General features: G+C 50.4%; 2 protein-coding genes across 11 annotated transcripts in view; one reads left to right on the top strand and one right to left on the bottom strand.

Moving 5' to 3' along the window:
• Positions 1-392: 392 nt before the first annotated feature.
• On the bottom strand, positions 393-26,575 carry HAUS8 (HAUS augmin like complex subunit 8). Its single transcript, XM_004008440.5, has 11 exons — positions 26,541-26,575; positions 22,551-22,612; positions 18,198-18,253; positions 14,199-14,280; positions 11,388-11,480; positions 10,344-10,435; positions 9,663-9,728; positions 9,397-9,555; positions 7,501-7,642; positions 2,059-2,200; positions 393-799 (listed from the first exon to the last, which is right to left on the bottom strand). Exons 1-11 carry the CDS (start codon positions 26,567-26,569, stop codon positions 613-615), a joined length of 1,110 nt encoding a protein of 369 aa, XP_004008489.1. The 5' UTR covers positions 26,570-26,575; the 3' UTR covers positions 393-612.
• A 343-nt stretch (positions 26,576-26,918) lies between these two features.
• Positions 26,919-27,560, top strand: part of MYO9B (myosin IXB) — a 111,961-nt gene continuing 111,319 nt past the window's right edge. For all 10 annotated transcript variants that reach the window (XM_042249712.1, XM_027969453.2, XM_042249709.1 and 7 more), the window contains exon 1: positions 26,919-26,990. The gene's annotated coding sequence lies outside the window, so the exon portion shown is untranslated. The remainder of the gene's footprint in view (positions 26,991-27,560) is intronic.

Here is a 27,560-nt window from a genome sequence, read left to right as displayed (position 1 = left end):
CACAGCATTTGAGCTTCCCTGGTGGCTCAGGGGTAAAGAATCCGTCTGCAATGCAGCAGACGTGGGTTCAGTCCTTGGGTTCAGAAGGTCCCCTGGAGGAGGAAATGGCAACCCACTCCAGGATTCTTGCCTGGGAAATCCCATGGACAGAGGAGCCTGGTGGGCTACAGTCCATGGGGTCACAAAAGAGTCAGAAAAGACTTAGCAACTAAATAATCACGTAGTGTTTACTACTGAAAAAGATCATGTATAAGTGACCTGCAGTTCAAACCCACACTGTTCAAGGGTCAACTGGTCACAATGTCTGGGAGGTTCTGAGGCTCAGGACCAGCTTTTCAGAAAAAGCTGGGACCACGCGCGCCTTCTTCGGCCCCTTACAGAAAAGCCAAGGCTCCATTACAAAACAGTTTTATTTGTTAAATTATCAAATGAGATTATCATACAAAAATAACTATATGGCTGGGCTAAGGGCATAAAGTGCTCAAGTTTTAAGAACCTGGGGGGTCGCTGCAGGTTCCCTGCCCCCCGGAACAAGGGGCACAGGACGTGCTTCCTTCCCCATGGGGTGCAGGATGTCCTTGTTTGGGGTGGGGATGCACTCTGCACGTGGATTCACAGTTCGGCGTGGCCCAAGGGGCTCCTGACCTCTTCCTGAGTTTCCCCGCCAGTGGCCTCCTTGGGGTTAAAATACCACCAGCTGAGGGCCTCGGGGCCCTGGGCCTCTTCCCAGATCTCCTGGTTGATTAAGGCTGCCTCTTTACTTGCCTCGGCGGAAAGTTCCAGAACCTGGTCGACGCTCCTGCATCAACAAGAAGACGACGGAATCTTTTCACCACCCGTACCAGCTTGCCCAAGTGCCTATGAGGCTGCCACATGGGGAAGACAGGTTCAGAGTGACTTTCCTTGGGCTTGTGGGAAAGCATGGGTGAGTAAGATTTGTCTGCGCAGAACTCAAACAGCAAAGCCCCTAGAACAGGACTGGCCAGGTGTGAGGGAGAAGAGTCGTTTACTCGACAAATATATAAGGAGTACCAACACCATCCTAAGGGCAGGAGGCAGAGCAGTGAATGGGGCACCGTCCCAGGGATCACACGACGTAGACAGAGGTGTGGAAGCCGGCATAAAGCGTGCTTTCCCGTTCGTGTGTTCTCCATTTACTCCTGTGACCCTGGTGACCTAGATCCTTGGCCTGTCTCATTTCACCCCAGGCACACAGAGGGAGGTGATGCCACAGCAGGTGGTATTTGTCATGAGGACCTTTCAAACTTTTCAGGCACCTCGGGAAGTACATTTGACATCATAAAGGAGAAGAGAACTAGATTCTCTTTTGGAAGAGGTGGAGGAAAGCCCCATGATTAGGAAAGTCCCGTGGGTGGGGGCAGGCAGGCAGCTCTGTGGGACTGGCCATCGGCTGTATGGACCTGGGCCCTGGTTACACAAGGGTGCCTGTTCGCGAAAGCCATCGTTACCAACTGTGGCTTTTCTACATGCGTTTAGACATTAATAAGAGGTTCCAAGATCTCTCAAAGCCCCTATTCTGAAAAGCACATAAAGACCAATCCAAGGGTCCCTGATGTGCTATCTTACCCTGGGGAATGATTGCCCCTTTCTATTTTGGCTGCTCAAGAACACACACAGGGGACTTCCCTGGTGGTCTAGTGGTTAAGACTTCACCTTCCAATGCAAGGGGTGTGGATTCAACCCCCGGTTGGGGCACTAAGATTCCACACGCCTCCGTGCCCAAAAAACGGAAAAACATCAAACAGAAGCAATGTTGTAACAAATTCAATAGACCTTAAAACCATCCACATCCAACAACAAAAACAAAAAATTTCTTAGAAAAAGAACACACAGTGGGGTTTTCTTGGGTTGCAAGAATCTTGCTCTCTCCCTGCCTTGCTGGACCTTTGTACCCTTGGCCCCTGGAAATATCAGAGCTGCCCACCCTCCAGGGCACAGCACACCCTCCACAGGGCAGCTGCCAACAGCCCCTCTCTGCCCAAAGGGGAGGTGGCAGGGAGGGGTGCTATCTTTTCCTTAAACTGTTTTCTGCAGTACCTTCGGAGCTCCAGGTCCTTCTTCTGGATCACATCCCTGAGTTCCCTCAGCACATCAAAGACCTTCACACTGTCTTCTGAGCTGCCAATGCCAAGTTCTCCCAGCAGATGGCGTGTGGTCATCAATTCCCGCTGCAACTCGTCTGTAGGGAAAAAGGGGTCGCCAATGGAAAATCCCATGCATGGAGGAGCCTGGTGGGCTGCAGTCCATGGGGTCACTAAGAGTAAGACACGACTGAGCGACTTCACTTTCACTTTTCACTTTCATGCATTGGAAAGAGAAATGGCAGTGTTCTTGCCTGGAGAAACCCAGGGACGGGGGAGCCTCGTGGGCTGCCGTCTATGGGGTCGCAGAGTCGGACACGACTGAAGCGACTTAGCAGCAGCAGCAGCAGCAACCATGGTTGCAAGGCGCCCCAAGCAATGGACACACGAGCTGGGCGGCCAACTAGATTTTCCTCCTTTTGCTGGAATGCTGTCGTGTGATGCCAGAATCGTGAAAGGCTCGAAGGAAGGGCAGTGAAAGAAGACGTTTGTGCACTGGCACTGCCTCTGGGCCCCTTTGCTGAGACCACAGGGGTCTGAGACGGCGGGTCAGGTGTGTCTGCCGTCCAGGAAGATACGGAAACACACCTGAAAGGACATACTGGTGTCCTCACTACAGAAACGAATGGGTAAGACAGAGAAGAGCTGGGCGAGAAGTAACTTCAGGACACACCCACGGTTTCCAGTCCCCGGTCCCACCACTTCTGCACTCCTCCCCACCCAGCCCCATGTGGAAAGCCGCCTGCAACAGCACTGGGTCCCCACCTGCTCTAGCAAAAGCAGCATCTCTGAGTCTGGTACACATTCCAACACTACACGTCACAACTGTACGTTGCGACATTTGGGGACCCGTGTAAGGGTTCTTATAAACACACGTCTTCTTTGCTAAGAGACTCAGCTGTGTCCTCCCCAAAAGCCACGTTCAGGTCTTAATCTCAGGTACCTGTGAACGTGACCTAACTGGAAATGAGGTCTCCAGAGATGTAAATGAGTTAGAACGAGGCCATTAGAGAGGGGCCTAATCTAGCCACTGGTGCTCTTGTAAGAAGGGGAGAGTTTAGACAAGGAGTCTCAGAAACAAGGCCATGTGAAGACAGACAGTGCCGCAACACTGTAATAAAACACAAAAAGCAAAGCCAAAATAAACCTAATAACAATAGGGATTTCCCTGGCAGTCCAGAGGTTAGGAAACCGCCTGCCAACGCAAGGGACACGGGTTCCATCCTGGACCTCCAGTTGCCTCAGGGCAATTAAGCCGTACGCCACAACTACTGAGGACCGTGTGCCTACAGCCCGTGGTCAGAGAGAAGCCTGCACACAGAAGCGAGAGAGCAGCCCCTGGCTCGCGACAACTAGAGAAAACCACAAAGACCCAGTGCAGCCAAAAAGAAAATAAATAATTAAATGCAAAATGAATAAAACAAAAGGAACAGCTGGGAAAAAGAGAGAGAGAGGCAGAGCTGGGAGAGATGCTCCACCAGCCAACACCTGCCGGAACACTGAAGCCAGGAGAGCGGCAGGGATACGCTCTCCACCCGAGATTCCACAAGCATCCAGTCCCAATGTGGCCCCCTCAACTGGGAGGGCACACGATCTGTTGTTTTCAGCCACCCCGTTTGTGCTATTTCATTACAGAAGCCCTAGGAAGCTCTAACCGTGCCCAAGCCCAACTCCTCCCAACTATCTAAGGAACTTATCAGGCATGGAGACTGATTAGAGTTACAGATTAGAAACCTAGACATGGATGATGGCTCGACAAGGCTCATTTTTCAAGGTCCTGTGTCATATATATACTATTTCACATTGGAAAAGGCTTGATTCTACATCAGCTTCAAACAAATCACATTCAAGTGGCTCACGAGAGCTCAGCTTAGAAACTACCAAACTCTATGCCGTGTGAACCAGCAATTTCACTCCTGGGCATTTATCTAGACAAAACATTAATTCAGAAAGATACACGCACTGCTATCTTCATAGCAGCACTAGTCACAACAGCCAAGACACAGAAGCAACCTAAACGTCCCCCAACAGATGAGTGGATAAAGATGGCGGGGTACATACATGCAATGGAATACTGCTCAGTCAAAAAACAGAATGAAGCATGCCCTGCAGCAACATGGACGGACCTAGAGGTCATCACACTCAGCGCAGCAGCCGGACGAAGACATGTATCATACGTTACCCATTATGTGTGGGAAGTAAAAAAAGAAACGGGTACAAATGAACTCATCTACAAAAGAGCAACAGACTCACAGACACAGAGAACAGACTGTGGTTACCAAGCAGCAGCGGGCTGGGAGAGAGATGGAGTTAAGTTTGGGATTCAGTTCAGTTTAGTTGCTCAGTTGTGTCCAGCTCTTTGCGAACCCATGGACTACAGCACGTCAGGCTTCCCTGTCGATCACCAACTCCCAGAACTTGCTCAAACTCACATCCATCGAGTTGCTGATGCCATCCAACCATCTCATCCTCCTTCTCCTCCCGCCTTCAGTCTTTCCCAGCATCAGCGTCTTTTCCATTGAGTCAGTTCTTCTCATTAGGTGGCCAAAGTATTGGAGTTTCAGCTTCAGCATCAGTCCTTCCAATGAATAATCAGGACTGATTTCCTTTAGGATCGACTGGTTTGACCTCCTTGCAGCCCAAGGGACTCTCAAGTCTTCTGCAACACCACAGTTCAAAAGCATCGATTCTTCAGTGCTCAACTTTCTTTACAGCCCAACTCTCACATCCATACATGACAACCGGAGAAACATAACTTTAACTAGATGGGCCTTTGTCAGCAAAGTAATGTCTCTGGCTTTTTAACATGCTGTGTAGGTTGGTCATAGCTTTTCTTCCAAGGAGCAAGGGTCTTTTAATTTCATGGCTGCAGTAACCATTTGCAGTGTTTTGGAGCCCCCCCCAAATAAAGTCTCTCACTGTTTCTATTGTTTCCCCATCTACTTGCCATGAAGTGATGAGACTGGGTGCCGTAACGGTGGGAATGTTGACCTTCAAGCCAACTTCTTCACTCTCCTCTTTCAGCTCTTCTTCACTTTCTGCCATAAGGTGGCGTCACCTGTCTATCGGAGGCAACTGATCTCTCTCCTGGCAATCCTGATTACAGCGTGTGCTTCATCCAGCCTGGTATTTCGCATGATGTACTGTGCATATGAGGCTTCCCTGGTGGCTCAGAGGTTAAAGCGTCTGCCTCTAACGCGGGAGACCTGGGTTCAATCCCTGGGTCGGGAAGATCCCCTGGAGAAGGAAATGGCAACCCACTCCAGGATTCTTGCCTAGAGAATCCCATGGACGGAGGAGCCTGCTGGGCTATAGTCCATGGGGTTGCAAAGAGTCGGACACGACTGAGCAACTTAACTTCTAACTTCACTGTGCATAGAAGTTAAATAAGCAGGGTAATAATATACAGCCTTGACGTACACTTTTTCCAACTTGGAACCAGTCTGTTGTTCCACGTCTGGTTCTAACTGTTGCTTCTTGACCTGCGTATAGATTTCTCAGGAGGCAGGTCAGGTGGTCTGGTATTCCCATCTCTTGAAGAATTTTCCAATTTGTTGTGATCCACACAGTCAAAGGGTCTGGCATAGTCAATAAAGCAGAAGTAGATGTTTTTCTGGAACTCTTTTGCTTTTTTGATGATCAGACAGATGTTGGCAATTTGATCTCTGGCTCCTCTGTTTTTTCTAAATCCCGCTTGAACATCTGCAAGTTCATGGTTTACATACTGTTGCAGCCTGGCTTGGAGAATTTTGAGTATTACTTTGCTAATGTGTGAGACGGGTGCAATTGTGCAATAGTTTGAACATTCTTTGGCACTGCCCTTCTTTGGGATTGGAATGAAAACTGACCGCTTCCAGTCCTGTGGCCACTGCTGAGTTTTCCAAATTTGCTGGCATTTGAGTGCAGCACTTTTACAATATCATCTTTCAGGATTTGAAATAACTCAACTAGAATTCCATCACTAGCTTTGTTCGTAGTGATGCTAAGGCCCACCTGACTTCGCATTCCAGGATGTCTGGTTCTAGGTAAGTAATCACACTATCATGGTTATGTCAGTCATGAAGACCTTTTCTGGATAGTTCTTCTGTGTATTTTTTCCACCTCTTCTTAATATCTTCTGTTAGGTCCATACCATTTCTGTCCTTTATTGAGCCCATCTTTGCATGAAACGTTCCCTTGGTATCTCTAATTTTCTTGAAGAGATCTCTAGTCTTTCCCATTCTGTTGTTTGCCTCTATTTCTTTGCACTGATCGCTGGGTGAGAACTTTGGGATTAGCAGATGCAAAGCACACACAGAATGGTTAAACAGCATGGTCCTATTGCACAGCACAGGGAGGCATGTGCGGTAGCCTGTCATTAGCCATAATGGCCGCTAAGTCCTGTCAGTCAGGTCCGACTCTGTGCGACCCCACAGACGGCAGCCCACCAGGCCCCTCTGTCCCTGGGACTCTCCAGGCAAGAACACTGGAGTGGGGTGCCATTTTCTTCTCCATAGCCATAACGGAAGAGAACATAAAAATGATAGTATACATACATATACGTAGAGTGAACTGGGCTCCCCTGGTGGCTCAGCAGTAAAGAACCTCTCTGCCAAAGCAGGAGACCTGGGTTCGGTCCCTGGGTCAGGAAGATCTCCTGAAGGAAGAAATGGCAGCCCACTCCAGTACTCTTGCCTGGAGAATCCCATGGACAGAGGAGCCTGGTGGGCCACAGTCCACGGGGTCACAAAGAGTCAGACAGGACTGAGCACACACGCATGGCTCAATCACTTTGCTGTAGAGCAGAAATTAACGCAACAGTGTAATTCAATTATACGTAACCGAGGAAGGAAGGGAGGGAGACAGACGGAACGTGAGAGGAAGGAAGGAAGGAGGCCAACTCTAGGGCAGCTGAAACTTGCTTGAGAAGGAGACTTGCTCTAGAGAGAACCGTAGGGTCTTGGATGGTGCTCTTCACACCTGTCAACTTCTTCAAGTGAAGTATCAGATGGGAACGCCCTACGGGAAAGGTACCATCTCCACTCTGCTTAGAAGACAGGACAAGGTAGGGGGTGGTGGCCCTGTGGTTTCCCAGCTGCCAAAGCACCTTACTAGATCTGCCCAAGGCTGAGAGACGGCAGGCTCCCAGCATGCCTTTCAGGACAGGAGATCACTGAAGGGTCATCCTACAAACCTGGGTTCAAATCCTAATGCAGCTCTGACTCAGGACCCGACCCTAAACAAATACCAGCCTCGCTGGCCTCCTGCAACCTCTGCCATTTGACGGGAGACATACAATCTACTTGCGAGGAGGCCTGTGACGTGACCCAGAGGGATAAAGATACCCAGGACACAGGAAATGCCAACATGCACCAGTGGCTTGTCCTGCCCCTTGCCCAGCAGCCACCCCAGCTCTTACCTAAGAAGAGCTGTCTGTCTCCATCCAGGTGGACCGATTTCACAGGCAGCTCATGCCGTGTGGTGTCCAGGGCCATTGCGAATGTCTTGTACTGTTCCCGAAAGCGGCTGGCCACAGCCTCCAGGGGGCTCAGCATCTCAATCTGCAGGCAGGGAGGGAAGAGCCTGTGACTCCAAGCCCCACGCTCCCCTCCCTGCAAGCTCACCGGAAGGCACGTGTGCAGGAAAGACTCAGCACTGTTCTGGGACTCCCCTGCGGGGTCCAGACGTGAAGACTCCACGCCTGGAGTGCTTCTACTGCGGGGGATGCGGGTTCGATCCCTGGCTGGGGAGTGTCAGATCCCACGGGCTGCACAGCGTGGGCAAAAGTAAAAGAAAATAAAAATAAAGAAACCGATTGTTGCTGTTCAGTCGCTAAGCCGTGTCCAACTCTTTGCAACCCCGTGGACCACAGCACGCCAGGCTCCTCTGCCCTCCACTATCTCCCAGAGTTTGATCAGTTTCCTGTCCATTGAGTCAGTGATGCGGATACTGTCATTTAAGAAACTGGCAGCACCATTTAAAACATTTGACTGGACAAACCTTAATAAAAAGGACACAGCACCGGTCCTCCCAGGCCTCCCTGGGAAGCTTCCAAGGGTGTGGTGGGCTCCCCGAGCCCCAGCCGGCCAGCAGCAAGGTGGCCCAGGCCTCCTCACCAGGAACATGTGTTGGCCTTCCAGTACGTTCCAGGGCTGAGCCTTCGACTGGGATCATAGTGGACCCAGGAAGGCTGGGCCCTCCTGCTTCAGAGCATGGAGCTGACAGGCCTCCACCCACCAAGGCCGTGCCCGCCAAGCCTTCTTTCCTCACACACGCTGTCTGGGGGTTGTAAGGATTCCTTTGCGTGATGATCTTTTCTTTTTCTTCTACTGTGAGGTCCAGGAGGACAGGGACCCCGTTTTCAGCTTGGGGGGGGCCACAGGGAACACTCCCAAGCATGTGCTGGGTGTCACGGGCTGGACTTGTTCTCACAAACTCCTTGGTTGATACCCCAGCTCCCAGCGCCTCAGAACGTGACCTGACTCGGAGACGTTACAGAGGCAATCCAGTTAAGGTGGGGTCATTAAGCTGGGCCCTGATCAGTATGACAGGTGTCCTCGGAGAAGGGGGCAATGTGGAGACTGACGCTCACGGGGAGAAGACCAGCTAACAGTGAGACACAGGGAGAAGCTGGCCGCCGACAAGCCAAGGACAGAGCCTGGGACACCCCTTCCCTCTCGGCCCTTGGATGGAACCCACCCTGCTGACACCCTGACCTCGGATGCACATCCTCCAGAATGAAGGAGAGTAAGTGTCAGTTGCTGAAGCTGCCACCCCTTCTGTACTCCTTTGTTACGGTGGCCCCAGGGCACACACTTACTGAGTGAGGAGCCCCATTTCCTGGTCGAGCCTTCCTAGGTTCCCAGGGTTCACTGTGACCTTCCTTGACATGGACATTCCTGTCCATTCGGCACCAAGCCTGGATCTCCCACCAGCACCCGGGCCCACCTGGGCTGGCCAGAACATGTCTCACTTTTTTTCGGCCACGCCCCACGGCATGTGGGACCCTAGTTTCCCAACCAGGGACGGAATGCGTGCCCTGTGCACTGGAAGGTGCAGTGTTAACCAGTGGACCGCTGGAGAAGCCTCCCAGGGCCCGTGTGTGTTAAGAGACAGGCCCATTTGCAGGGTGGTTCTGACGCTGCCGTCACATCCGCTGATAAACTGCCACACAGAAATACCCAGTGGTGTCAAAGGCCGAGCACAGAGTTGAAGCCAAATGAGGAGGGACACTCACAATAAAGGCTCTCTCCAACCCCCCCAAAGGACTGATGCTGCTGGGACGTGAGGCTTGGAGGCCGTGGTCGCCCCTGACCTGCGCATCCAGGAAATCCTCCAGCTCCTTCTTCTTCTGACAGAGGAGAAGCCTGCGCTTCAACTCATATGCCTTTTTCTGGAGTTTCTCCTTCTCTTTACACAATATTTCTAGGTTCTTTTCTGCCTGTTCTTCGAATGCAGACAGGCCATTCTCCATCTGGGAAATGCAAAACAAAATTTCAGGCCAGAGGGGACCTTGCCTCTGTGGCTGACAGCGGCCACCCTTCCATCTGCGACGCACATGAAAAGAGGCTCCATCCTTACCTTCACGGTCAGCAGGGTCAGAAGGAGAGTCTGGGACTCCATCATTTCCATTGCTTGTGACACATCCTTCAGGAGAAGAAAAAGATACTCCTGGTTCCCTAAGAACTGGTTTAAATCCAGTTCTCTCCCCCTGGGAGAGAAGGGGCAGAACCCTAACCCATATGCACTATCTTCAAACTAGTAACCTGCCGCTTCTTGACTGTATCACCAGGTGGCCTCTGTTTTCTCACTTAGTCTTTGGGGCCTCTGTGAAAGGATGAGGGTTCTCTTTGGTCCCTTTCTGGCAGTTGGGTGGTCTAGTGCCAGCTGGAGGGCACCCACCAACCCGGCGACTCACCAGAACCAGGACTTGGGGATCTCCCGCGGGCGAGACCACAGCCCAGCCACCCTCCCTGCCATGGTCGGGACCAGGCCTATAGACCACCCTAGTGTGGCGCCAGAAAACCAGGCCCCAATCTCGTTTTTCACACGGCCCTGAGTTTGTATCTGCTCCCAGAGGTGTGTCCTTGGGAAGACGAAACTCTGTAAATCCTCTAAGAACGTTGTGGGTTTTGTCCTGAAAGGCACAGCTGGCTTGTTCGCTCCTGAAGCACAGCATCGAGGGGCACCTGGCACACGCAGGAGCTGAATCAGGTCTAGTCAACCTGCAGTGGCGGCTGCCCTCTTGTTCCAGACACTTACTGGGCTCTTTTCACTCGCGGCAGAAGAGGATGACAACTCGGCTTTCTGTGACTGTTTTTTTAATTGCGGAGTCTTTCGGATCACACTTTTATCTAAGATGAAGAAAAGTGTTATCCATAAAGGGAAAAGACACAGGCCACCCAATGTTCACTGCAGCACTATTTACAAGAGCCAAGACATGGAAGCAACTGAATGTCCATTGACAGATGAATGGATAAAGAAGACGTAGTATGTATCTGGGGCTTTCCTAGCAGCTTAGATGGTAACGAGTCTGCCTGCAATGCAGGAGACATGGGTGCGATTCCTGGGTTGGAAAGATCGCCTGGAGAAGGACATGGAAACCCACTCCAGATTTCTTGCCTGGAAAATCTCGTGGATGGAGGAGTTTGGCAGGCTACAGTCCACAGGGTCGCAAAGAGTCAGACGTGACTAAGCGACTAACATTTAGTATATATCCAGTATCTATACTATACTAGTATAACACATAGTATATATCTACAATGGGATATTATTAGGCCATAAAAAGAATGAAATGATTCTATTTGCAGCAACATGGATGGACCTAGAGATTATCATACTACACGAAGTCAAGACAGACAAAGACAAATATCATATGGTATCACTTAATGTGGAATCTAAAAAAAAAATGAACTTATACACAAAATGGAAACAGACCCACTGACACAGAAAACAAACTTACGGTTACCAAAGAGGAAAGGTGGGGGGGGATAAATTAGGAGGTTGGAATTAATATATAAAATAGATACCCAATAAGGACCTACTGTACAGTAAGGGAACTATACTCAGTATTTTATAATAACATATAAGGAAAAATAATCTAGAAAAGAATCTACATAATCTTTATATATATATATATATATATGAATCACTGTGTTATATATCTGAAACTTACACAACACTGTAAATCAACTATATGTTTAAAAAAAAAAGTGTTTCTAAGGTGAGAAGAGCAGATTTTGGAAGCCCTCAGGGATGCACTGCAACCCCCAGCGGGAGAACGGACCAGGACAGTGAACGACTTACCATGAATGGCGGAGAGATCCAGGTCAGACAAGGCAGTGTCATGCCCTTCCAGCAAGGTAGACTGCAGGTTGCCTTTGTCAACTCCACTGCCATCTATGGGACCCAAGGAGAATTCCCAGGAGTCAGCAAGATGTGGAAGCCAGGAAGCAGGAAACTTTTCTCTACAATACCACCTGCTTCCAAAAACTCAGTTTCTTGCAAAGAAGCAGTAGAGAAGGCTGAAAAACCTTTGGAAATTCCCACCCACCAACCTGAATATATTTTAAAGTAGAACTAGAAAAGAGAGGCATTCTTTACAACCAAAAAACACAAATCAGCCTTTCTGCTTAAATAAAAGATGCTGTGTACATATGAACGTACAAAACAGAAAAAGACCTAGGACCTACTCTACAGCACAGAGAACTACACTCAATAGTTTGTAAAGACCTATAAAGGAAAAGAATCGGAAAAAGAGTAGACACAAATGTATATGTACAACTAAATCACTGGGCTGTACAACTGAAACTCATACAACACTGTAAATCAATTATCCTTCAATAAAAATATAAAAATAGGGAATTCCCTGGCAGTCCAGTGGTGAGGAATCCACGCTCTCACTGCTAGGGCCCTGGGCTTGACCCCTGGTTGCAGAACCAAGATCCCGAAAGCTGTCTGGTGCAGTCAAAAATGAAGAAAAAATAAACGTATAACTAAACAAACAAGGTGCTCTGCTCAGAAAATTCTCCAGACAACGGCACTGGAGTGGGTAGCCATTCCCTTCGCCAGGGGATCTTCCCAACCCAGGGATCGAACCTCGGTCTCCTGCACTGCAGGCAGATTCCTCACTGTCCGAGTCACGAGAGAAGGCCGCGAGTCTAACAGCATGCAATACACATGTTCTGCCCTCTGCTCTTGTTCTCTCTTTCTCTTGTAGCTTCATTTTTTAGCCTCTATTTAAAAATGTGAAATTACATCTTGTACAGTCTAAAATGGGCACTTGGTGAACTGCAGGTTTCAATTAAACAAGGTTTCCAGAAGGCTGCAGAATGAGCAAATAGTATCTAAAATACAGTCACGTTAGCAAGTAAACAGAAAACTCTTCAATGAGGAACTATGCAGTTGAGGAAACAAGAGTAAAGTGACAAAAAGTACAGATGCTGGTACCTTCTGTGTTCCGATTTTTAGAAAATGCTCACTAGATAAACAGAAGTCTATCGGGAGCAGCTGGCTGCCTCCTAGGTGAGGAACGGGAGCTAGAGGCAGGAGACGGTGACTCTGTTTCCACTGGCTGAATGCTCTGCCATCTGCAGGTACAGCGTTTCCACTAAGGAAAGTACCTTCCTATCAAGCCATACAACGGGACTCAAGCAGCCCCTATAAACTGTCAGGGCTACGTTTAAATTATAATTCTGTCTTGGCACTACTGACATGGGGGGCGCAGATCATTCTTTTTTGTGGGGCCATCCGGTGCTCTGAGGGTGTCAATCCCTGGCCTCCACCCGCCAGCATCTCATACCACCCCCTGCAATAACCCCAGCTGAGAACCCTGGGTTATAAATGTGGCAGGCCCAGTTTTGACCCCTCTGACCATGCCAGCTTTCCCAGCTTCACACATGGCCCTCAACCCATCTGCATGAGAAAAGACTAAAAGGCTGGCTCCAGCTCCGTGTGCCTGCTTCTCAGTCGTGCCTGGGTCAAGGAACAGAATAATTTCTGACAAACAGCTAGAATAGGATCAGCAAGTTGTAGCCTGCAGGCCAAATCCGGCCCACCTCTTGTGTTTGTTAATAAAGTTTTATTAGGACACAGACATGCCTATTTGTGTACACATGGTCTGTGGCTGTTTTCACGCTGCAAAAGGCAGAGTTAACTGTTCGGTAACAGAGGCTGTCTGGCCTGCAAAGTCTAAAATATTTACCACTGGCTCAGAAAAGTTTTGCTGATCCTTGATCTAAATAATAAAGCAAGAAATCTAAGTCGTAAAAGAACACATTTAGTTTTCTCCTATGGGACTCAAAGTTTATTGCCATTTTGAATGAGGGTTTGTGGGCCAAGAAAGTTTTGCTTTTTGCGAATTGCTCTTCTACAAGAGAAGAGCTGCCCACTACCCCTGGTGAGGCAAGCACATGAGGAGTTGGGTGATGTGCTACTTTGGGGAGGAGCCTTCCCCAACTTCTTATGGGCACACCGACTAAGACTGAACAGCAAATACACCAATAATGACCCTCTGAATGGTAGGTCATGGATGAGCTTCTGCCCTCCTGGGCTACATTCCCTTTTCTCTGGTCACACGGCATGTGGGATCTTAGCTCCCCGACCAGTGATAAACCTCGTGCCCCATCCCCCGACCCCTGCCCCTGCCCGGCGCTGGAGGCTCAGTCTTAACCACTGGACTGCTAAGGAAGTTCCCATTACCCGTTTTTTAAATAACCAACACATGACATGTTTACGATCAGAAAATGTGGAAGTTTTTCGTATCGCTCTGGAGAAAGCTTTTAGAAGACGATCCAACCCAAGACAGTGAGAGGCAGGAGGATGTGGCCTCATACCCTCTCTGAAAGTCCTGCTCTCAGAGCTCTGGTGGGAAACGGCCACGTGAGCAAGGGACTGGTGCCACAAGGGAGCACCATGGCGGCAATGTGGCTCTTCTCTGGGGCCACACAGGAAGGAAGGGACCAGCCCCCTCATTCCTCTGCCATCCCCTTCAGCTCCTCACACATCCCAGATTAGTCTTTATGCTAACCCAGCGTACTTAGAAACAAAATTCCCCACCATGCTCATCACCCTCTGAGCCTCGGAGCTCTTTCACACCCTCCCTGCATCTTTACCCACCTTTACTCTTTTGGAGCTGGCTGGATTTTGTTCCACCTTCAGGCGTCGTCCCACCGGCCTTTAATGCATCTGCTGCAGGAGCCTGTTAGGGGAATATATGACCTTCAGGGGACAAGACACCTTCCTTCCTGCCGTCTGCAAAGCCTGCATCTGCTCTTGCTTGGAGGCAAGGGGATAGACTCCAGGAGTTCCGACACTTAACTGCACACATACAGGATGAGGGCTTCCCAGGTGGTGCCAGTGGTAAAGAACCCGCCTGCCGATGCAGGAGACGTGAGAGAAGTGGTTCACTCCCTGGGTGGGGAAGCGCCCCTGGAGGAGGGCATGGCACCCACTCCAGTACTCTTGCCCGGAGGATCCCAGGGGCAGAGCGGCCAGGGCTACAGTCCACAGGGCCACAAAGAGTCGGACACGAGTGAAGCAACTTAGCATGCACGCCCGCACACAGAGGATAAATGTTACTTTTTTCAAAAAGGATACCCTCATATCAGTTGAACATAGGAAAACTATCAAAAATTTGCTGGCGGTGATATCTGACGTAGCAGATTACAGATGACTGATTTTCTGTATACTTTTTAGTATTGCCCAGTTTTACAGAGAGAACATATTAATTTGGTAGTCAAAATAAACAAAGCTTCTGTACAGGTCTTACTCTTCAAAAATTATAAAAAAGGAAGCAACACTTGCAGCTGGCAAGCCGTCACAGTAATATAAAGGCAAAAAGAAAACCTTGTAAAGGGTGAAAATATTTTTTTTAAAAAGTGAAAATATTTTGATGTACAGACACTACTCCTATTCAGCCTCCCAACAGAGGTCTGAGAAAAAGAAATAAAAGGCAAGCAAGTCGCAAAAGAAAAAAAGAAAACTCCCTTCTTGCAGATAGGATACTTCACACAGAAAATCCCAAAAGAGGTTTAGAAGCACTGCTAAAACTAGAAAGTAAGTTTAGCAAGTTTGCAGGATACAGGCCCAATATAAAAAGATACTTCTATCAGTGACCAACTTTGCGACCCCATGGACTGTAGCCCACCAGGCTCCTCTGTCCACGGGATTATCCAGGCACGAATACTGAATGTGTTGCCATCTCCTCCTCCAGGGGATCTTCCTGAACCCAGGGATCAAGTCTGGGCTTCCTGCATTGCCGGTGGATTCTCGTACCCCTGAGCCACCTAGGAAGCCCCCCAGTATGCTGGACATCTAAAACCAATACAATGTTATACATGAATTATTTAATTAAAAAAATTAATAAAATCTCATCACAGAAAGAAACAAAAGAAAGAAAAGACAGTATCTTGTATAATAGCATTAAAAACCACCAGTATAAACCTTACCAAACATGGAGAAGATCTGTACGCTGAGAATTACAAAATACTGATGAAAAAAATCTAACAAAAACAAATAAATGGAGAGGAATACCATGTTCATGGATTGAAAGACTTGGGTGTTTTTAGGATGTTATTCTCCCTAAACTGAGGCACAGATTCAACACAATTAAAATTCCAGAAGTTTTGGTAGGAGATGGCAAGATAAGTCTGAAATTTGTACAGAAAGGCCAAGGAACTAGAAGTACCAGTTTTGGAAAAGAACAGGGGGGGAGAATTCACAGGACCCAACTTTAAGACTTACTACAAAACTATGTCATCTGCGCGGTGTATAAATGGCCAAAGGACAGACACAGAACAGTGGAAAAGAACAGTCTAGAAATGGTGTATACATGTAGAGTCAATTGCTTTGCAACAAAAGTGATGAGACAATACAATAAGGAAAGGAGAGTCATTTCAACAAATGGCGCTGGAATATGAGGACATCTATACACTTAAAAATGAACTTGAATTCCATCATCAGTGCAGATACAAAAATTAATTCAAAATGGATCCCAGACCTAAACGTAAAACCTAGAACTATAAAACTCACTGGAGAAAACACGGGAGAAAATGTTTGTGATCTTGGCTGAGGCAAAGGTTTCTTAGATAAGATACCAAAAGCACATTCCATTAAAGCAGAAATTGATAAACTTCATCGAAAGTGAGAACTTCTGCTGTTCACAAGACACTTAAGAGAACAGAAAGCCAAGTCACACACTGGAAAAAAAATTTGCAAATCACCACAAAGGGTTGGTATAGAGGACATAGAAAGAGCTCTCACAACTCAAGGATGAGAAAAAAAAAAAACCTAATTTTTTTAAATGGGCAAAAGATTTGAATGGACACATCACCGAAGATATAGGAATGGTCAATAAGTACAAGATGCTCAGTATCTTGAGTTGTTATGAAACCACAGTGAGATACCCCTTCACACCCACTAGGATGGTGTCATCTTAAAAGTAATGACTCTCCTCTGTGGCTGCAGCCTCTCTGGATAAGTCGGGCAGTTTCTTACAAAGTCAAACATACAATCCCCTTATAATTCCCCTCTTGGGAGAAATGCAAACACATCCATGCAGAATCCTGAACAGCAATGTTTAAGGTGGCTTTATTCATAATTGTCAAAAACGGGAAACAAACCCAATGTCCTTTGCCAGGGAATGGCTGAGCACACTGTGGTCCATCCGTCCAGTGGAATGTCCATCACCCAGCACAGGAGCCCGCACTAACTGTCCAGTGGCAGCCAGTCTCCAAGAGGCTGCAACCTGGATGGTGCCTTTTAAAAGGTCTTCTCGAAAAGCCAAGCTACAGGGACAGAAAACAAATCGTGGTTGCCTGGGATGGGGAAGGGCCGGTTCCACCAGAGCACAAAGGGCCTCGGGGGTGACAGACTTCTCCATCTTGACTGTGGTGGGTTTGTAACTGGACGCACTGGTCAAAACTCACAGACCTGTGCGCTGAAAAGAGTGATGCTTCCTTTATGGAAACTACACCTTAATTTAAAAGATGAAGAAAAAGAAAATGGAGAAGCTCTTAAAAATCAAAAATACTACATGAGCATGTAGACACATGGGGGTGCTGTAACCAAGCTGTCCAGGGAATTCTAAAATTATGCAGTATGGACTGTTAGCCTTTGTTGAAAATTACTTCTATAATGTAAACCACAGACTCTGGGTCCAGACGTGTCATTTTAGGTTCCTCAGCTGTAAACACGCCACACCCCAGTGCGAGATGCTGACGACAGGGAGGACAGGCGTGTGAGGGGGTGGGGTGGGGGTGACGGATGGGCAAGCTCTGTACTTTCCACTCAGTTTTGCTTTGAAACTCAAACTGCTGTAAAAAAATTAAGTCCATAAAAAAAAAAAAAATCAGTCCAAGAAGCGTATCAGTTGGCACAAAGGTATCCTCTTCCTTCAAGCCAGGTCTTAAATCACGTTAATTAAGAAAGAACCTGCCATTCACCCTACCAGAATTAAAGAAAGGCAGTAGAAATAAATATTTAGCTAAACTTTACCAAATCTTACGAGTGTGTTCCAAATCATAAACAAAGATTTGGAAAATGGGGTAACACAAACTTTACACACACTGGCTGTCCAGACACACTGAAATAAAGTGTCATTGGGTAATCTAAAGACTGGTTGCATTAAACGTCACACAAGCAGCTTCTCAAACCATTAAATGTTTTCTGCTGTCATTTTCGATGGTTTCATCATTCGCGTGGTGTAAGTCACTAAGCCCTTCCTGTAACACTGGGCGATTCAGGCATGTCATTTTTCCCCACAGTCTTTCTCTCACGCCCTACAGGTATTTTTTATGACACCAGCCAAGGCCAGAGAACTGTGTGCCAGGCATTAGAAGGCACGGCTTCAGGACAGAATCCAGAAAAGAATTACTGTGTTGAGAGACAGGAACAACTTTATGATTCACTAGAGCTCATGGCTTTGCAAAAGGGATTCTCAAAGTGATCAGCCACCCACAAGAGATCCACGCGTTGGCACGAAGGGCGTGACAGTCCCAAAGCCAAACTGGGCCAAACCCCCGAAATGTTTCCTTTAGGACCAGGCTGTGTCGGGCTGGGGCAACTTGTCTGAGGACTCCAAGTTCAGAACTGTTTCAAATGTACATTATACATTACCTTTCTGGGGGCTTTCTTTTCATACTGCAAGTACCGCGACTCGACTATTCTTCCACCTGTAAGGGACACACAATTGGTTTATACTAAGACTACAGCATGGAATGTTAGGATCCACCAGGTACCCAGGATGCCCACATCCCACCCCGAAAGCGGGGCACTATCAGCCCTCCCTGCTCAGCCTTGAGCATGTATGAGACATCTATTGTATGCAAGAACATGTATGAGATACCTCCTGCATATAAGGGCTTCCCAGGTGATTCAGCTGTAAAGAATCTGCCTGCCAATGCGGGAGGCGCAGGAGATGGGGATTTAATCCCTGGGTCAGGAAGATCCCCTGGAGAAGGGAACGGCTACCCACTCCAGTAATCTCGCCTAGGAAATCCCATGGACAGAGGAGCCTGGCAGGCTAGTCCAAAGGGCCACAAAGAGTACCCCCCCCACATACACACACACACTGTACCCAACACACACACACACACTGTACCCAACACACACACACACACACACTGTACCCAACACACACACTGTACCCAACACACACACACACACACTGTACCCAACACACACACACGCACACACACTGTACCCAACACACACACACACTGTACCCAACACACACACACACACTGTACCCAACACACACACACACACTGTACCCAACACACACACTGTACCCAACACACACACACACTGTACCCAACACACACACTGTACCCAACACACACACACACACTGTACCCAACACACACACACACACACTGTACCCAACACACACACACACACACACTGTACCCAACACACACACACACTGTACCCAACACACACACACACACACACTGTACCCAACACACACACACACACTGTACCCAACATACACACACACACTGCACCCAACACACACACTGTACCCAACACACACACACACACACTGTACCCAACACACACACACACACACACTGTACCCAACATACACACACACTGTACCCAACACACACACTGTACCCAACACACACACACACTGTACCCAACACACACACACACACTGTACCCAACACACACACAGTACCCAACACACACACACACTGCACCCAACACACACACACTATACCCAACACACACACTGTACCCAACACACACACACTGTACCCAACACACACACACACTGCACCCAACACACACACTGTACCCAACACACACACACACACTGTACCCAACACACACACACACACTGTACCCAACACACACACACTGTACCCAACACACACACACACTGCACCCAACACACACACTGTACCCAACACACACACACACACTGTACCCAACACACACACACACACTGTACCCAACACACACACTGTACCCAACACACACACACACTGTACCCAACACACACACACACACACTGTACCCAACATACACACACACACTGTACCCAACACACACACTGTACCCAACACACACACACACTGTACCCAACACACACACAGTACCCAACACACACACACACTGCACCCAACACACACACACTATACCCAACACACACACTGTACCCAACACACACACGCTGTACCCAACACACACACACACACACTGTACCCAACACACACACACACACTGTACCCAACACACACACACTGTACCCAACACACACACACACTGCACCCAACACACACACTGTACCCAACACACACACACACACTGTACCCAACACACACACACACACTGTACCCAACACACACACTGTACCCAACACACACACACACTGTACCCAACACACACACACACACACACACTGTACCCAACACACACACTGTACCCAACACACACACACACACACACACTGTACCCAACACACACACACGCACACACACTGTACCCAACACACACACACGCACACACACTGTACCCAACACACACACTGTACCCAACACACACACACACACTGTACCCAAGTGCTTGAACTAGAGAAGAGCCCGTGCAGCAGCGAGGATCCAGCATAGCCAAAAATGAATAGGTAAATACGACTATTTTTTAAAAAACGAAGAGCATGAATACGTGCCAACAGTCAGAACAGAAAGTGGACTCGGGGTGGGCCACGGAATGGAAGAAAGAGCTTCCAAGCCGGCTACCTGGGAATTCCCTGGTGGTGCAGTAGTCAGGACTCCAGGTTCAATCCCTGCTTGGGGAAACTGAGATCCCACACACCCTGCCGCTTGGCCAGAAAAAGAAAAAAGGCAAAGATGGCCACCTGTTCACCTTCTCCTCCCGCCCCAACTTGCTCTGTGTGCTGTGGCGCCAACTGCCCTTCTCCCACCCAGGCCCGCCTATGACCCAACCACAGTACTGCCTTTCACAACCCCCAGACCCACTGCTAGCTCAGGACTGCTCCCCTGAGACTCGCTCAGCACCAATCCCCCTCTGGAACACAGCCATATCCCTTGGTGAAAGTCCAGCCCCAGGCCCCCTTCCACACCCGACCCCGGGATGCTGGAAGCAGAGGGAGGAAGCCCACGTGTCCCCTCCACCCTCCAGGGGCTCTCACTGCACACCCAGCGCTCACCCCTGTCCTCTGCTCTGACCCTCCACCTCCTACCCCAGGCCATCCCTCCAGCCAGCTGGTGATACCTTCCCTACTTCACTGGGAAAACAGCAGCAGTCCCAGGAGGTCCTCCCATCTGGGCCTCTAGCGGCCTCCCAACCTCAGGGCCATAACCTGGGCTCCCCCATGCGATGGGAATTCTGTGCTTGGGGGTAAAACGAACCCCCAGCTCTGGGGACTGGGGCGCAGCCCTTACCCAGTTAGGCAACTGTCCTGGCAAACCTAGTCCCCCAGCCCACCCTATACTGCCCCATTTCCCCTCCCCAGGGGTCACACTGTTCATTCTCTCTCCACTCCAACCCCCGCCCCCTCCCACTTCTCTGCTCCCCTTTACTGTGGCGGCTCCTGCTCTCCTCCCCGCTTTCCTGGAATCCCCCGGCTCCCCAGTCTGGCCCTCACAATCACGAGGCCACTGAAGAAATTCCTTCCTGCCAGCCCCTTGAGATGCCCCAGCTCCGAGCCCAGCGCTCCTCCTGAGGCAGCAGCAGTGGGCAGCACACTGGCAGCACCCCTCTCTCTGATGCACTGTGTCCCCAGGCTCACCGCCCTGCGGCAGCTACAGCAGGCTGTCTTGTGGGTCCAAGAGCTGTTGAAGGCTGAGCGCCTCCAGGCCCCTTGCGGGTCCCGTGTCCCCTGTTCCTCAAGCTAGCAGGCGTGCCCCAGGCAGGGAAGAGCCGTGCCTGCAGGGAGAGTGGGCTCACTCAGACAGTCAGGCAGGAGGCACCGAGGGTCCAGGTCACAGCAGGCAGCGTCCAGGGTAGAGAATCAAGCCACACCTGGGATCTGCTGCCAGGGGTCCAGCAAGGGACTGGGGTGAAGCACACTCCACTTCCAGGTGGAGGAGACCATAACGTGCTGGGTCTAATACCATCAGCAAAGGAGTTGACTCATCTAGGAAGGAGATTCTGGGTTCCCTGCACAATTCAAACGCAGTTTCAAGTTGCTGGAAAACTAGAATGCACCTGCTTGTTCTCAACAGCAGTGGGTTTTCCAAAGAAGCAATGTTACAAGGAAGGATAAAATTTGTGTCCAAGAACTAGACCGTGTAAATAGGACAGATATCACAGAGCAGATGATCTAATCCTCCAGTCACTGGGGAACTAGGATTCTGCTCCAAATTCTCTGAGATCCACACTGATGCAGGGCATAAAAATACTTCAGCGTAAAAGAGGCTTGAGCTGCAACATGGGAGAACCTTGGGTCTACCACCCAAACTGGGTACCGCCAAGAGTCAAGGAGGGCTGTTGACGCCGACCCCAGACACACAGGTGGACATCAGACAGGTGGGTACCCCCGAGAGACTGACACACTTATTCAGAAACAAGCTTTGACGTTTTATAACAAATTCAGCTCAGACTCTCCTCACCCACTCTTACAAGTGGGTGTGTCCTGGGCACAACCAGAGACCCCCATGGCCAGACAGGCCCACGGCCCTAAACAAACCCCACCCCGGTCCTGCTACACCCTCGGCTGCAGGGCTGGGCGACCAAACTCAGGGTCCCCAAAGGTGTGACCAGAAACAAGGAAAGCCCCAGCTCTCCTGCTCTGACCCGTTTTTTCCTTTTTCCCCAGAAGCACTTACTAGCGGCGGGGAACGGGGTAATCACTTTTTCTTTTTTCTGGCCGAGCCAGCAACATGTAGGATCTTAGTTCCCCGATCAGCGCCCACTGCACTGGAAGTTCCACAGAAGTCCAAAAATCACTTAATTGCAGTGGATTCCGTTTCAAAAGATAGACTCTCCAGTGTTACTCACCTTGTGTTCTCCCTTTGCTCCTAGCACCCCTAGCAGTACTGGGGCCCACTGCAGGCGGCTTCCTAAAAGAGAGACACGGGGCAGGGAAGGGTCTTGTTAATGCAGGTGGGTTAAAAGCGCGGGAAGCCACCCAGGAGGCTGGGCTTCCTTGGGACAGCCTTGTCCCAGCACCCACCCCCCTTGCCCATCTCTGCAAGGTGGGGCCACCTCCATGGGACAAGGGACACTGAGTCCCAGCCTTGTCACCTGGGGAAAACACCCGAGAAGAGCAAGCTTTCTGTTGGCTGTGCCCTGTGGCATGCGGGACCTTAGTCCCCCCACCAGGGATTGAAACCAAGCCTCCCGTGACGCAAGTGCAGAGTTTTAACTGCTGGACCGCCAGGGAAGGCCCAAGATCGAGCATTTTTGTTGAGTCTGAACGATCTCAACTTCATTAATTCATCAGGCGTTTGTGTGCCAACTGTATACCACTGAGGATACATGGTGAACACTAGTCTAGATTTCTTCTCTGAGAGGGATAACCAGCAGTTTCCTATCAGGCAAGTGTGAAGAGGGAACACCCAAGGCAGGGAAAGGGGTGGGGGTTGGGGGTGAGTGACAAGCACCATTAACTCATATACGTGAGGAAGGACATTCCCAGACAGCAACCATCAGGGTCAAGGGCACAGAGAATGATGCGGAAACTGGAATCAATGAGCCCACGTCTCAGGAGTAAAGAATCCACCTGCCAATGGAGGAAACGTGGGATTGATCCCCGAGTCGGGAAGACCCTCTGGAGGAGGAAATGGCAACCCACTCCAGTATTCTTGCCTGGGAAAATCTCATGGATGGGAGGCCTGCAGTCGCAAAAGAGTCGGACACAGCTTAGCAACTAAACAGTAAGAGCCCTATGGCTTAGCTGGAGAAGGCAATTTGAGGAGCGGGTGAGGGATGGGAAAACACTGAGTCCCAGGAGCCAGGCGGGCAGGAGGCACTTGATAAAGAGTCAGACTAGTAACTCAGGAGTGCTCACAGACTCCTAGGAGACATTTGGCAGTGTCTGAACCCCCGTGATGTGCACAACAGAGGGGACTGCTATCGGCCTAGTGGGGGAGACCAGTGCTCAGCACCCTGCAACACACAGGACGGCGCCCATCACAGAGATGACCCTGCTCCGGATGTCAACACTGCCAAGGTTGGGGGACCCCTGATGCGGTGAACGAGTGACCGGCAGCGTGGGAGGCAAGGCTGCTGCAAAACGCCCGTCAGAAAATGACAAACCCTGATGGGAGTTAGGGCGAGAATGAATACATGTTTGCGTATGGCTAGGCCCTTTGCTGTTCACCTGAAACCATCACAACACTGGTAATCGGCTATACCCCAAGACAAAACTTAAAAAAAAAAAAGAACCCTGAATGTTATTCAACCCTAAAAAGGAATGAAGTACTGGTGCGTGTTCAAACAAATAAATCTCAAAAATGTTGTCCTGAGTCAAAGCAGCCAGGCACTTAATGTCATGTGCTGTGTGATTCCACTGATAGGAAATATCCAACAGGCTAATCCATAGAGACAGAAAGCAAAGTGCTCAGGAGAGGAGGATATACATATGTAATTATGACTGATTTGAGTTGACGTACGGCAGAGACCACTACAGCGGGATGCCAGGCAGGGGTCTGGCCGCTGTCAATCCCGACGTCACAAGACAGGCTCCACTGGCGACAGCGGTGCTGGGCCCCTTGCTCAGCTCAGTGTAGCCACCTTCCGTGTTATGGGTTCTGATCCAAGGCGAGACCCAAGCCAGGGCTGGGGGTGCCTCCAAGCCACAGCAGGGAGAGGCAACTTAACAAATTCTGGCTGGGCGCCAGGCGCTCTGCTCCTTCATGGAATGTTCCCAACCCCGCGGACACCTAACTGTTGGCCTGCTCTCTCTTTGTTTTCCAGACAAGGACCTGGGATTTATACAGGTCACCCCTAGGGAGTCTCAGAGATAGAAAGGGACAGAGTAAAGACTCCCTCTGGGCTACTCAGGTGGTGTGCTAGTGGTAAAGAACCTGCCTGTTAATGCACGAGATAGAAGAGACGAGGGCTCGATCCCTGGGTTGGGAAGATCCCCTGGAGGAGGGGATGGCAACCTACTCCAGTATTCTTGCCTGGAGAATCCCATGGACAGAAGAGCCTGGCGGGCTACAGTCCACAGAGCCTCAAAGAGTCAGGCATGACTGTAGAGACTTAGACAGACAGAGACACACACACACGGATTCCCTCTGGGGTCTGCGACAGGGCTCTGGAGACAAAGCAAAGGGACTTAGGCCAAACCTGCAGGGACCTGGAGGGTGGGGGAAAGGGTGGCATTACACCTGCGCCCAGCCTCAATCACTTCCCCCGAACTTCAGAGAGGATAATGTCAATCTCACAGTTAGGACAAGGGGCTGTGGAATCAACACAAGTGACTTCAGGCGGCCCACTAAATTTTCATGCGCACAGGCAAAATAAACCTTGGTGGAATACACAAAGCCTTGTGAGACATGGAGTATTTCCTGTCATATCAATAAACAAAAACATCCCAGTCATCAATGATTCCAGCCCTCCAGGGCACACAGGAAGGAGACAAACACCTAGGCAACCCAGCAGCCATTAGGCCACAGCCACTCCACATGGGGAGCCCTGAAGAACTCAGTGCAGGATGCTGGCCCTAGACAGTTGAGATGAATATGAAAGGAATGATGTCAGTGAGCCCAGAATCTCGCATCTTTCCCTACATATAAAAGCGCGAGATTCTTTAATTTGAGACACCTGGTTTTCTTTAATTCACAATAATCTCTTGACGTTCAGGCTATCTGCCCTTTGTTACCTACCAACTGTTGAGTCCTTCCCCCAGGCCACAGGTTGGAGGCTTTGCACCAAGGCCATAGACACAAGCCTAGAACCAAGGTCACCTCTGAAATTGACTGATCCCTTTGTAACCATTGCTAAAAGCCCACCCGCCATGATCATCACCAGCAGGCTTCCAGACCCCAAATTAGGCAAAAACACCCAAAGCTGTACTCACCCTAAGGTGCCCTAACCAATCACCTAACGCCAACCTTCCAGCAGGAATTTTCTTGGTCTTAAGGCTATAAAACTTGGCTATTAATCCACGAAACCTGTCAACCCCCTCGCTGCATTGGCAGCGCCCTCATTATCTCTGTTCTTTGCTCTTAATAAACTCACTGCCTTCTAAAATGCTGTCTGGAAATTCTTTTCCAACTCGAACTCAGACTGCCTCAACACAAATTTTCATCTAACTTGACTCCTCCCTGTCCTTTCAGAGCAGTTTTCTCACGGTTAGTTGAGATGCTGTCTCCCAGGCTTAAGTCCTAAAAATTTCCGCTGAATAAAACGTAACTCTCAACTTTCAGGTTGTGACTATTTTTTAATTTGACACCCGGAATCACACTTGGCAAGGGGTAAGTATTCCACACCTGTCTCTTGCTGTGTGAGCCTGGGCAAATGATCTTTCCTCCCCATGCTTCCATCATCTCATTTGTAAATGAGGAACATAGGATTTTAAATAAAAATGTAGATGAAAGGAGATATTTCAGCGATTCAACAGCTGTCCACTACAATAAAGATTAAATGGAAGAACTACGGGATCACCTTCAGTGGCGAGGCACGGCTCTAAACGCTTTTAAACCTCACACTAGGCGGCGGCGTGATCAGCCAGGTTTCTCCCGGGAGGAAAGCGAGGCAGAGCGAGGTCAAGTCGCCCGCCGGAGAACACCCCGGAAGGAAACTTCTGACCAGGGCCTCGAACTCGTCCTCGGGTCCCGCGCCCACGCTCCCCAGCGTGCGCAAGGCCTCGTCCCACCTCCCAGAACCCGCGCATCTCGGTGGTTCTTGGGGAGGGGCTCAGATTCGAACTCACCCCGAGGACATCTACCTCCCCAGCTCTGCGGCCCCTCTGTCCCCGGCCCTCGACTACAGCCCTCCAGCTGACACCCACAAACCCAGGCCCGCAGCGCCACAACTTACCCAGCGCCCCGCCCCGACGAGTCCGCCATCTTCCCGCCTTCAACTCAAAGGCCTGCCTCTTAAGTCGAGCCCCCCGCCCCCTCCCGGGCCAGGCCATATCGCGACGCCGCAAGAGGGGTGACCGCGAGTAGAGCGGTCGCCTCCTGCGCGCGCGTCTCTCTGGCCTCCCCTCACACTTGGTTTCGCTCACCAGCGGCAGGGGGCGGGGGCACGGGCGAGAAGTCGGAAGCGAGGGGCGGAGACTCGCGGCCCTCCGCCCCCCGGCGCTTTGCGTCACGCCCCCCGGCGCTTTGCGTCACGCCCCCCCGGGCCCGCCTCTCCGGAACCCGGAAGCCCGAGCGCGCGGGGGAGCGGCGGGCGCGGCGGGGCGGAGCGGCCAGTCTAGCAGCGGGCTGGCGGCCGGGCGGGGACCTGGCCGGGGACCGGCGGCGCGCGGCGGCCGAGGCCCAGGTGAGTGCCTGGCGGCCGCGGGTTGAATGTTCTGTCTCGAAGCTCGCACCGGCGGGCTGCCTTGCAGAGAAAGACGGGACTAAGGGTTTGTGGGGAGGGGTCTCGCGAAGGCAGGGGTCGCGGGGGCGGGAACGAGCTTCAGGGTCTTGGAGAGTTTGCAGGAGGCGGAGTGGGAACCGGACGATAAAGGAGAAAGTTGATGTGATGGGCCTGGTGAGGGAGTTTTTGGGCGGGTGTGAGGGCAGATCTTGTGGCTTGATCAGCTTCTCTGAAGAGGACGTGGCTTAAGTGGTAGTTGGGGGGTCGCAGGAAACGGGGCTGGGAGAGAGAGCGGCAAGGAGGCGGGGTTGAGAGGCCCAGGCTGGGGGTTGAGAGGAGCGAGGCCGGTGGGGGAACAGCCGGGGTGCGTGGGGAGGAAGAGGTGTAGGACGGCCTGGGGGCGTCTGCTTACGGTGAAGAGGTAGACGGATGGTGCCTGCGGGAGGGCAGCGCCTGCGACTCACTGGGTGCTCAGTAAATGTGAGGGGCTCTGGACCCACTGGTGCGGTGGCCGCCGGCACGAGGGGAAAT

Source organism: Ovis aries, chromosome 5, assembly GCF_016772045.2.
Source record: "Ovis aries strain OAR_USU_Benz2616 breed Rambouillet chromosome 5, ARS-UI_Ramb_v3.0, whole genome shotgun sequence".
Taxonomy (NCBI): domain Eukaryota; kingdom Metazoa; phylum Chordata; class Mammalia; order Artiodactyla; family Bovidae; genus Ovis; species Ovis aries.
Note: the sequence above shows the minus strand (reverse complement) of the source record. Positions and strands in the feature narration are given on the sequence as shown.